At 38.3% G+C, this 12,311-nt stretch overlaps 1 protein-coding gene across 1 annotated transcript; it reads right to left on the bottom strand.

Annotated features, from left to right (window-relative positions):
• Positions 1-71: 71 nt before the first annotated feature.
• LOC113670029 (stress-70 protein, mitochondrial) lies at positions 72-12,248 on the bottom strand. The gene is made up of 17 exons (XM_089196195.1): positions 11,581-12,248; positions 11,430-11,488; positions 10,122-10,305; positions 9,776-9,861; positions 9,457-9,655; positions 7,155-7,261; positions 6,476-6,548; positions 5,737-5,826; positions 5,513-5,605; positions 4,708-4,917; positions 3,999-4,226; positions 3,280-3,384; positions 2,765-2,882; positions 2,535-2,629; positions 1,943-2,035; positions 1,369-1,509; positions 72-991 (listed from the first exon to the last, which is right to left on the bottom strand). Exons 1-17 carry the CDS (start codon positions 11,680-11,682, stop codon positions 896-898), a joined length of 2,079 nt encoding a protein of 692 aa, XP_089052321.1. The 5' UTR covers positions 11,683-12,248; the 3' UTR covers positions 72-895.
• Positions 12,249-12,311: the final 63 nt, after the last annotated feature.

Here is a 12,311-nt window from a genome sequence, read left to right as displayed (position 1 = left end):
ACGCAAAAAAAAATATCAAGCTACCTTTCAGACACAGAAGAACTAGCGCCATAAATGAAGTGAAAAACATCTTCGCGTTAATTCAAGTATTTCTTTATTCACCGAGCGTGATATGATAATGGCTTTCTATCTCTTTGCACACCATTTTTAACAAAAGCAGAGGAGCTATGAACAATAAATGCCCCTTGATATCGGCTTTTAGGAGAGATGCAAAACAAACCGGCAAAGTACAATGGGATGGAATATGCTCGAATTAATTGACGCGCATTCTTGCAGGAGCCCCTCGAAGAATCGAGATTCGCTTGCGTGCGTTTAGCTTTCACGCTATTCATCGGCCTGCGTGACACTTTTTGGTCCGCGCGAGATCCGTGCGAGTGGAACTTTACAGGGGGAACTTCCAGTTTTCCATCGCACCAGTTGTCTAAGAGAAGGTCTTCTCTTAGGTACATGAACACCAACACAACAATACAGCATTTAAGTTCTGACAAGAGAAGATGATCTTAAATCACCCTTTCTTGACTCTTACAAATTATAACTGATTCACTGAATGAATGCAACAAACACTTACGTACAAAACCTGGTACTCTTACGTTCAGTAACTTCGCCATCTACTAAGCAGAGTGCGTGTGAATACAATGCGCAACATTGCCACAACACCCCATTTTTTTAAATGAACACGCAAATGTATTAAAAGCAAGATGATCGCCAAATGTCATCATTTTATCAATATTCCTGACACAAAATCTTCGCTTGAAACAAGTCCCTTCTTGGTATGATGTCATATTTCAAGTGGCCCATGATCTCTAGCCACTCAAGAATCCAATGGGATTATCAATTATGTTTTAGTAGCAATTCTTGGAAGGCAGAGATCGTGGATTGAACTAATTCGAATAATTTAGTTTTCTTCTTTCTTCTTCTCCTCCTCTTCACCAGTGCCTGCGGTTTGTTCGCTACCTGAAGACGAGGCTCCACCTTCCCTCTCGGAGGCCATCTACAACAAACACACGAGAAAGATGATTGACTGGGAAGGGCGTGGCGTGAGTTCATGAGCAAAAAGAAAATATACAAGACGACACAAAGGAAAATCAAAATATACGACCCTCGTTGTCTATTATAACTGGATAAAAGCTGCGCGCAAATTCACATTTCCCAAGAGCGGATTTGAGCCTGTGGGAATTCAGTAAAATGGGCAAGAGCATCGTGCTAGAGCATCTTTTTTTCTGGTAATTAGTTGCTGTTGCTAAACATCATCTCCTGCTCCCCATTTCAGAGTCGAAATCAGCTCTAATACATTGGGACGTAAAGTTTCGCCCGGTACTTTCTCCTTAAACTTCTTTTTTCACCTCATCGATAAAATCACAACTGTACCTTTTTGTATGCCATTTCAAACAGTTTGAGTGACTTCTGTTGCAATTCACTGTAGGCTTGTCGAATGGACTCGGCTGTTTCACTGTCTTTTCTCGCCAGCACCTCACGCACTTTGTTTATCTCTTCTTTCAGCTTATCAGTCTGTTATATAAAAAAAAAAAAAAAAAAAAAGCGAAAAGACATTCAGGCTTGTGGCCCATTATCTAGGATTCAAAAGTACTGCTGAAATTAATCCAATTATTTTGACCCTTAAAAATTCGGTGTTAAATCGACCAATTTCATCTGCTTGACAATTTCTTTCTAATGGGAAAATAGAATAAATCTTAACAAGAAACTCCTCTTGGGTCACCGCTGGGAGGGAAAGGGTAGAGATTCCTCCCTAAAAAACGGCAAGTGACCCAACCCTGGTCTCTTCCACCGATTGCATTTGATTGGTTGAGAGAGTAGTAGAGGTTTCTGGACCAATGACAGAGTAAAGTAAAGTAAACCCAATCCAATCTTGGATTACTTTCAACACTCAATTGAAAATTGCTCTTCAAGGCAGACACAGACTTCACTGTGAAGCCAATTTTACCTCATCACTTGGCAGCTGATCTTTGAATTCTTCCATTTTCGTTTCTGTATCATGGATGATTCCTTCAGCCTGGTTCACTGCCTCTGTTAGATCCTGAGGAAAATAAAAAGACAAGTCTCCAATTAACATGTACATGTACACTAAATTAACAAAAATCTTTGAAAATGAAAGATCTTGCATAATGTACCTGTTTTTAGTGCAAAAACCTTTGCCCTTAACCATCGATCATTCTTTATTTATCCCCTGTGCGGGGGGGGGGGGGGTGGGGGGTGGGTGGAGGCAGAGGTTGATGGAGGATTTTGGGGAATCACTTGATTTTCAAGGAGAGCAGAGGGGAGAGGGGGCTCAGTCGTCACTGACAAAGTTCATGGGGGGGGGGGGGGGAGAGAGAGAAAGGAAGTCAGTGAGGGAGGTCATTATGTCATTAGAATACTACAAAGCCTTATGGAGAGATCAGTCAAAATTCCTTTGTGACACAACCAAAGTCCAAATTCCCACCGCTTCCCCTTCCTGGAAAAAATAATGACCATATATTCTCCCCATAACTTGTACATATGTACTGTATATTTACATGTATCTTCACTCCACTTACCTTCCTTTGTCTGTCAGCATCAGCATGTTTCTCTGCCTCTCTCACCATGTTTTCAATTTCATCTTTGCTCAGTCCTCCAGATGACTGGATGACAACTGCAAACAGGAAGCCTTTCCATCAGTACAAGAGACCGAGGAACAACCTTCTAACATCACCATACTACACTCACTAAAACTAAATGTATTCTACATGTAACTGTAAATTCAAAATGTGACAAAGCAGTGACTTACTTTGTTGTTCTCTGCCTGTTCCTTTGTCTCTGGCAGATACATTCACAATACCATTGGCATCAATGTCAAAAGTCACTTCCACCTGTGGTACACCACGAGGGGCAGGAGGAATTCCAACCTATATTCCATGAAAAAAATCACAACAGAAGTTATGGTTGCAATTGTCCAAACTATAAGTATAACAAAAGACAGAGATACCTTAGAGAAGCTTGTCATGGTTCCTGTCCCTTGAAAACATTTTCTATCTATGGATGTTTCACATTTCTTTCACTTATTTTACGTGACAGCAGTTGTTTTGAAATTTTGTGCAGGAAATTGGCATGCAGAGGGCCAGAATAATTGATCTACTTGTGTATCACTTAAGTTTAACCACTATGTCATTACACATCATTGTGCCATCATGTCTTTCCTATCATTACATCCTAAATTGGTGGTTAATTTTTAAAATCATAGTATTTTGGCCAAGGGCCAACAACAGTGTTCCATGAGATGGTTGTCAAGTCTTGCCCCCTTACCAGTTGGAACTGCCCCAGTAGCTTATTATCAGCAGCCATTTCACGCTCTCCTTGGTGTACTTTGATTTCCACCTGAGTTTGGCCATCAGCTGCTGTGGAAAACACCTGAAAACAAACCATAACAAAACTGTACAGTTAAGTAAATTTGCACCAAGAAAGTCTTTCATGTACATGTACATGTACAAGCACATTGCTTTTACTGTGTATTCCCAAGTTTTCTTGATTATTAAAAGTCACCAAACCAGTTAGATACACTGTATTTATATAAGAATGTCTTTTCATTTTACCCATATTTTTATATTTAAAATGAATACAACACAAATTAGAACACCGCAAAAACTGGTGTATAAGCTCACTCGCAGATACAATGTAAGCTGCACCTCGAGTGCACCTTGGCAAGTGAAATTTTGGAAAAAGAGATTTTGAAATGAAATTGAAAGAAGTTAAAAGTGGAGTCTTGAAAAAAGTTACATCATTGAACATACACACTCATTAGGTCACTGACCACAGAAAATAATTATTATGAATCCTTCCTTATATTTCCAATTATAATGGTATGGAAATCAACTCAACCAAGTAAGACTTATGTTTAATCTTACTCTGATAAATCTAAAAAAAATATATATCAAAAAATGAAACCAAGTCAAACATTGATGATATTACTTGCATATAAAATGCATGAAGCCCCAGAGAGCAGATATTTTCTTTCAGTTGCTTACCTGACCTTTCTTTGTTGGAATTGTTGTATTTCTGGGTATCAGCTTCGTGAAGACTCCACCAAGAGTTTCAATTCCCAATGACAGTGGTGTCACATCTAACAAGAGCACATCCTTTACATCACCAGACAACACACCTCCTTGGATGGCTGCACCTACAGCTACAGCTTCATCTGGATTTACAGCTTTGCTAGGGGGGCGACCAAAAATCTCTTGAACAGTAGATTGAACCTGGTAACAAAACACATCAACAAAACTTAATTTATCTTCATTGCTTGCTGCTGCGAGTGCTAATTTCTGCTTGACTTCATACAATATTTTGAACAAATTGCTGTGCTGAGTGAGAAATTAGCTAGCTAGCATAAGCTGAAACAAGATTTATTCTTTTCTTTTTTTTGGGGGGGGGGGGGGGAAGAGGGGCTGATGTAGGAGTTTGGGCTCTTACCTAGTGTAGAAGACACAGTATACATCACAATAGAATTTCACCACTACCAGAAATAAGAAACAATGAAAACAATAGTGTGATGTACACTGTGTCTTCTACACCAAGTAAGAGCTGGAGTTTGTTGGTCTAAAGTTGTGGTACACAACACAGCTGGGATGGAAATAATCTGTATTCTGCCACAGTATTATAATTATTACTAAATGTAGTCCAGGTTCATACAAACACAATGCCAGTGAAATTTCTTTGAGCCAAGCAAAATAACAGTACCTTGGGCATTCTTGTCATTCCACCAACCAACAAAATGTCACCAATGTCACTTTTACTAATATCAGCATCTTTCAGGCATTTCTTGCAGGGTTCCACAGTCCTCTGGATCAGGTCACTGACAAGAGACTCAAACTTTGCACGTGTCAACTTCATAGCTAAGTGTTTAGGTCCACTAGAATCCACTGTGATGTAAGGTAAGTTAATGTCTGTCTGTAAAAAATTGAGAAAACAAGATAAATAACTGAAGATATACAAAATAATTTTCAAAGAACAAATTCTATCTTAGCAGAAAATAAAAACTTATGAACAGTTAATACATGGAAATTCCTGTAAAACTCTCTTATAGCAACATCACTTTCGTCCATTTATGATAAAACTGCCATGAAAAAGCATTCATCTCCCTTCAAAATCAATTTTTTTGGAAGTTGAAACAACTTCTTGCCATCAATTTTCTTCAGGCAACTTGCAATGTTTTCCCTGTGGTAATCCCAGAAATCTTTGTGCAAATGCAAGGATCCAATAACTGATAACTCATTCATTGGCCACTCCAGAGTTTTTGAGGGTGATAAAGCAGTTGTGCTCTAAAAATCAGATCTGGAAACTTCTTACAGTAGCCAGTTTGGAGTAAAAACTCAGTTAATAAAACCAAATTACAGTATATTGTAATACCCCCTAGCATGCAGCACCACAGTTTCTGTAGAAACTTTCCCAGCTATTCCTTTACAGTAAAAAAAAGTTGGTCTAAATATGCTGTAACTCTTTTTGTGAACTACATTGATGCGTTATTCACTGTAAAAGTACATACTTGGACTGATGATGACAGTTCAATTTTAGCTTTCTCTGCTGCTTCTCTTAGTCTCTGTAAAGCCATGTTATCCTTGGACAAGTCAACTCCACTCTGAAATTTAAATTCAAACTCTATGAGTTTTAGGTTTGATGATATCTCAGAAAAAAGTGAGTTTACAATTGCTCAACATTGATGTAAAAATAGAAAGACCGTGCTGATAAAATTTTGCAAGTAGAATTAACCTCTCTTTTGAATTCTGTAATGAAATGCTGAAGCAGTTTGTTGTCAAAGTCTTCTCCACCAAGATATGTGTCACCATTTGTGGCTTTAACCTGTGGATCAAGGAAATTAGTTAAGTGCAAGTGTAATTACAGGGTGTACGGGTGTATGTACACTGTACAGTGTTTTTTGGTCGGTAAACCTTGACCCTTTGTACCCTAACATCAGTATGCATATTCTCCATACTGTTCTCTATACATTTCCTAAGGTGCTGACAAGGAGAATTTGTTTAACAATCAAGAGCTTCTTTAGCTGGTGACCATTTTCTTTATTCCTGTGACCTAAATGTGTGATTCAGTGGTGATACAGGATGGAGAAAGTAAATGCTTATCACTCTCAGGGTGTTGAGGGTTAATGCAAATTTGCCAGCAAGTGAAACCTGTGTTAAGTTATCAGAATCACAGTGGTGAAAAAATAAACAAAGCCTAATGAAACTAAAAGAGATCGATGTACATTTGCTGAAGCTTAAGTACAAGTGTTAACTGTAAAATAATAATCTCATTGAGATTAAGAATGACTATTCCACAAAGAAGAAAACAATTGGCTGGCTTGTTCATACCACATGTAATTATCAGGACTAGTATGCATTTGGTCTTCCTGCACATGTGTACAATGCACGTTTTTAACATGCATATTTTGGTTCCCTTATCATTGAGCTACACTTGGATTGTACAATTACATGTCGTTGATGCTGATTCTCACCTCAAAAACTCCTTTCTGTATTTCTAAGATGGAGATATCAAAGGTGCCACCACCAAGGTCATACACTGCAATTCTATAGGTTGAAACAAAAAATTCAAAATTCTACTTTAAACTTCCTTCAATCCATTTGCTTCCTCCAATGTCATTTCTTCCTTCAATGCATATTCAAAAGTACATGGGATTGATTAATCTCGCTGTACATGGTCAGGGTTGTTGATAAGTACCAGCTGCTGGCAAATTTTTTCAGATGAGAAAGCAGGTATTGCAGGCTGCATATTTAGCTGGAGATCCCTTAGTAAAGCACAACAACACCTCTGTTGTTATAACCTTATAATTGTTCAATATCAAACCCAATATCATCTTACTGAGGGGACTTACCGGTAGATAAATGTATATGTCTGATTAATCTAAGTATTAGTAACATCACAAGTAAAATAATTCAAAACATTCTTTTGAGCACTTCAATTTTTCAAAGTGTAGTAAAGAACTGGGAACAAAATGTTGTTACTGAGTCAGGAATCTAGTTGCACCCAAAATACCTTTTTTAAGCTGCCTCACTTGAAATTTCATCTGGCAGGCTAAGTTCTTAGCAAAACCCTGCACTGTTCCCAACAACAATAATACCAGAAATACAACAGGCAACAGTAGCAAGCTGATCAGAAGGGTAGCAACAACTTACATTTTGTCTTCAGATTTGTCCATGCCATAAGCCAATGCAGCTGCGGTGGGTTCATTAATCACCCTCAGAACATTCAATCCAGCTATCTGGCCAGCATCTTTTGTGGCCTACACAGGAAGAATTTTCACATTCAATAACTGAAATTAATATGTGCATCATTGGCACGGCTCCCATTTTCTGACAGAGTTGAGGTCAACACATGTAAATTATTTCTTGAGGACTTGAATTTACAAGGAAGCTTCCCTGTATTTATGCGAGATCTATTACCGTAATTTCCGGTCGATTACCCGCGGGTAATCTGTTGATTTTGCATTAAATCCGCGCCACTGCGGGTAATAGGGAGGTGCGGGTTATGTGACAATTTTAAATTCTTCTGGAAGTTGAATTGAAAAAATTTCTCACCTACCTGCGTTTCCACCTCTCAAATGAATTTTATTGTATCAAAAGTGCCACAAAGCGGCACGAAAACATGATGCCAACTCGAGTTTATTTCACGCATAATTAGTTGCGTGACAAACAAATTTTTATCGGCACGCGTGAAAACAAAACCTTGATGGTGACAAAAATAATCCAAGGATATCCGGCGCATCAGTAACAAATTTCCAGTTTTCACTAGCTTGAGCTAAAGAGAATTTTCCCGTTTTAAGGGACTTGTTAGGCCCAGTAGAACTGGAGATATCGATTTTTTTGAGAAATTGCCGACAGTAATTTTAAATCCCAAATGCATCACCAGAATGTTGAAAATAATAGGTGCGAAACTTAACTAATTTCGCGCTGAAAAAGTATTTTAACGACAAATGAACAATGGATATTGCTCATTACGCTCCTACATGCTATAAAAAGGTAACTGACTGAATAAGAATTATAAACCTCGATCATTCGCGATAAGTGTATCCACGAGTCACCAATTAAGTTAAAATGCCTGCTGTGAAACGCCCACGTCACAGTTTTACGTTTGATTATAAGCTTAGAGTAATAACTCTTGCCGATGAAATCGGTAATAGAGCAGCAGCAATAATCAATCAATAAAGTATAAGCTAATATTGACACAGAATTGTGCACATGTCTGAATCGAAAGACTGAAATGTATCGCCTTAATGTCACGTTTTCGCCACCGAAAAAGTTGAATAACAACGTGCGGGTTATCCACCGGTGCGGGTAATCCGTTGACTTTTTTTTTCGCCGTATGCAATAATCGGCCGGTGCGGGTAATCGGCCGTGCGGGTAATCGACCGGAAATTACGGTAAGATGTTGTACAGATTTAAAGGAGCTGGTTGCCACAGAAACCTAAATCTTGTCTGTGCTCCCTTTAATTACAAGTCTGAGGAAGGAGGAACTTTTGATATCTCTGTTACTGGATTCTGGAATTCCCTGCCAAATACTTTGAGGAAAGTCAGGATTTCTAAAACCACCTTCAGAGAGGCAGCCTATGTTTATTTTTTACCAACTGTAGGTACCGCAAAGTGGATTACTTTAACTAAATGAAGATTAATCATGATCAGGCTATTACCTTGTCTTGATTGCAATGCTGCAACTGCTATACTGATTTTTCTACTGTGTAGTACTCGCAATCAAAATGCTTCATAAATCTTATTTAGCTGTCCAATCTATCTTGCCATTCCTTTTTATATCAGACTTGTATATATACAGTGTATGTAGTGTTTCTGTGCATACAAGTATTTATCATTACCCATATGGCTGTTCTGAGGATTGAGGGCTACAAGTTACTTAGTTGAATAACTGTTTAATGTTAACTCTTGTTAAATAAAGTTGATTCATGAATGAAAGTGATCCTCGCAGTGATGTGCACTACTTAGGCAGTAGTGAAAATAAGGCTTGAAAAAAAAATGTCAGGCCTGTACGGAATTTGAACCCATGACCTCTGCGATACCGGTGCAGCGCTCTACCAACTGAGCTAACAAGTCAACTGGGAGCTGGTCATGATAGTGGTTCTAAATAAACCCGTGAAGTGATGAATATACGGTTAACAATATATGAAAGTCATATATTTGAACTGCGGATAAAGACATGAATGAAAGTGATCCTCGCAGTGATGTGCACTACTTAGGCAGTAGTGAAAATAAGGCTTGAAAAAAATTTCAGGCCTGTACGGGATTTGAACCCATGACCTCTGCGATACCGGTGCAGCGCTCTACCAACTGAGCTAACAAGCCAACTGGGAGCTGGTCATGATAGTGGTTCTAAATAAAGTTGATTCAATTGTAAAGCAACATTGACAAATTTACACTGTAAGTGTATCATGTAGAGCTATCATTTTATTACACATAATGCGATACAAACCTGTCTTTGAGAGTCATTGAAGTAGGCAGGCACAGTGACCACAGCATTCTTGACTGTTGTACCTAAGTAACTGTCAGCTGTCTCTTTCATTTTCATGAGTACAAAAGCTCCAACCTGACTTGGTGAATATATCTGGCCATTGGCTTCAAACCATGCATCCCCATTTGAGGCTTTGACTATTTTGAATGACACACTTTGTCTAAAATAGGAAAAAATTAATTAGCTGTTGTTTCATTGACCAGAGTTCTAAGATGAATGCTCTCTAAAAGCACTTTACATAAAAATGCATTCATGACATAAAATTAATCCAAATACTTACGCATCTTTCTTGATCTCAGGATCATCATATCTGCGACCAATGTACCTTTTGGTGGCATATAATGTATTTTCTGGGTTTGTAACCGCCTGAGTAAAAAGTTTCATATATGATGAAGCTTTAATTAGTAACACAGCACATACCATGGTTGTTGAGTAAATAGAAAAGCTTGATGCTTAAAAAGTCTGTCCTGTAAAGTTGATCTTTAGATGATAAGTTACTTTGGAAACTTCTGTGTGCATTATCCTTTGGACCAGTGCAAGTCTTAGAAGCTACTGGCAAATACACTAGATGCAAGTGTGCATATTTAAAATGGATAAATTTTCAAAATAATTGTACAATAGTTTACCTGTCTCTTAGCAGGGGTACCAACAAGTCTCTCTCCTTCCTTGGTAAAGGCTACAACTGAGGGTGTGGTTCGGGATCCCTCCGCATTTTCAAGCACTTTGGGTGTCTTTCCTTCCATCACAGCCACACAGGAGTTTGTTGTTCCAAGATCAATACCACAAACTGCACCTCGCACAGCTTCAGAGCTATGACATAAATTCAAACTTATTTTGTATGACTTCCAATATAAATTTACAACCATAGCACATATGCAAACAGTTCTTCTTACAATGAATTTGACTAAAAAAACAATTGTAGGAGATTAGATTGAGTTTTGATTGATAATTCTCCCTTCTAGCTGCAAAACCCTTCCCTGTAAATCAGTTATGGGAATTTAGTGTTGGATCAATATAAAATTTCTACCTGATAGGTTTGAGTATTCTAATTACCTGTTTGCTAGATAATTCATGGATATTATATGAAGAAATTACATATTACGGCCTCTTTTGCTACCGTGAGTGAGTGGTAAGTGTATTTGTCAGTGGGTATGATGTCTCCAAAGTTTAAGTATAATATGTGCAATTTATTATTTACTTCATGAACAACAAATGTAGATGCATGCTACTCCTTACAATATCAGTGCGGGTACATCGTCAAGAAGAAAGGCTCCGAGGAAAACGAAAGGTAGCTTATATGAAGGATATTGTATCACCTGATTGTACCTTCTTCTCAAAGGTTCATGTAAAATTATACAATTCCCAACAAAAATGTTGGATCATGTTTTGACAAGTGTATCTGCGCACAAGTATTATCTGAATTCAGATGATCAGCTAGAAGACACGTAAACATTCCCACTGAATCGCCAGAACTTAGAATTTATGCAATTTGGTAGAAGTCTTGCATGAAACCCTACAAAAGGTTTTTCATAGTATTTCTTGGGGACATACGACGTAAATAAAAGACCTCAAAGAATTAAGCTTACGTAGACTACGTGAATGAGATCGTGAACAACACGGGAACAGTAAAAACCCAGAAACAGTCTCTAAACTGTATGAAGTTTCCTAATGGTCGATTACATAAGATATGTACGTGTACTTACAGTAGATCAATCAAACTTGAAGTTGAACTCGTTTACTGAAAGATATTCTCCTCCAATTTTTTCTCAAGTTGGAAAGTAACAAATCAAGAGAATTTGGTATGAAAAATTTTTTTCCATCTCTATTAGCCACATATAAGAACTGGAGCGATTATTGGCCCTGATGGAGACCACGTGGAAAACTGGATTACCTTTAAAATATCTTAGCTACCCAACAAACTACCGTAATCTTACCTGTAAGGTCGACTTTTACAGAATCCATTTTTTGACAGGATATCTTCGGTAATAATTCTCTGTTGGTGGCGAAAACGAGACCGATAATTAGGAAATCTAGAAGTGGTACATATATGTCAAATAACCGGCACTTATAGAGATCGAGTCGTACCTGATTGCTGACAGACCCAAACGATCTCAGCGAAGCCACATGACGGGCAACCCTGGCAAGATGCTTAAGAGATCTTCGAGAAGTGTTTAAAGTAGACCACATTTTCAATTTCTAGTGATTTTGAGAAAAGGCGTTCGAAGTACAGGCCTTTGGTAGCTGATGCAAGTCGTAAGGTGCAAAAGACTTTTCTTGCGTAAGTGGCGCGCATGCGTAGGACAACTCACGAGATTGCCATATTAGGAGAAGTAGAGCTCTGGCTCTTCATTGTCAAGTGTCACGCGGACCTCCAATTTCTCATCCCAGTCTTCCACGCGATCCATGGTGTCATAGGAAATTAACAGGGACAAGCACTTTTAGTTTCAAAATTATTCCACCATTTACCTGTAGAAAAAGATGATAAATATTGAAAAACGACAATCAACCGCAACCTGACACAAGTTGGGCAATTTTCTGTTCTGAAATGTCGAACATTTTCCCCTGCACTTGCACTTTGGTAATCTCTAAGTTCCACGAGTTTCTTCATTTTTTGCCTTGTACGATTCTTTGTGGAGGAGGAAAACCAGCCGCAACCACCAAAACTGACTCAGTTTTCTGCAAATCGGTGCTTCTAAAATTCCACTTAAAAAGTCGTGTGTCTTTCAACTCCACCACAATTGAATTTCCCTCACAAAAAAGGGAATTACTCAATTATTAATGAACAGGAGCTTGTTACCAGTTTTTAGTCCTACGAT

Source organism: Pocillopora damicornis, chromosome 2 (assembly GCF_964200805.1).
Source record: "Pocillopora damicornis chromosome 2, jaPocDami1.2, whole genome shotgun sequence".
Taxonomy (NCBI): Eukaryota; Metazoa; Cnidaria; class Anthozoa; order Scleractinia; family Pocilloporidae; genus Pocillopora; species Pocillopora damicornis.
The sequence above is the reverse complement of the archived record's forward strand: the minus strand, read 5'-3'. Positions and strand labels throughout refer to the sequence as shown.

Bases quoted from the DNA above. Each gene is read 5' to 3' on its own strand.
- LOC113670029 (XM_089196195.1), bottom strand. From the start codon at position 11,682: ATGTGGTCTACTTTAAACACTTCTCGAAGATCTCTTAAGCATCTTGCC. The intron at 9,656-9,775 runs GTAAGTATTTGG...TTCCTATTTTAG, and splicing joins CCTGAGATCAAGAAAGATGC to ACAAAGTGTGTCATTCAAAA. The intron at 5,606-5,736 runs GTTAATTCTACT...TTTAAATTTCAG, and splicing joins TTACAGAATTCAAAAGAGAG to AGTGGAGTTGACTTGTCCAA.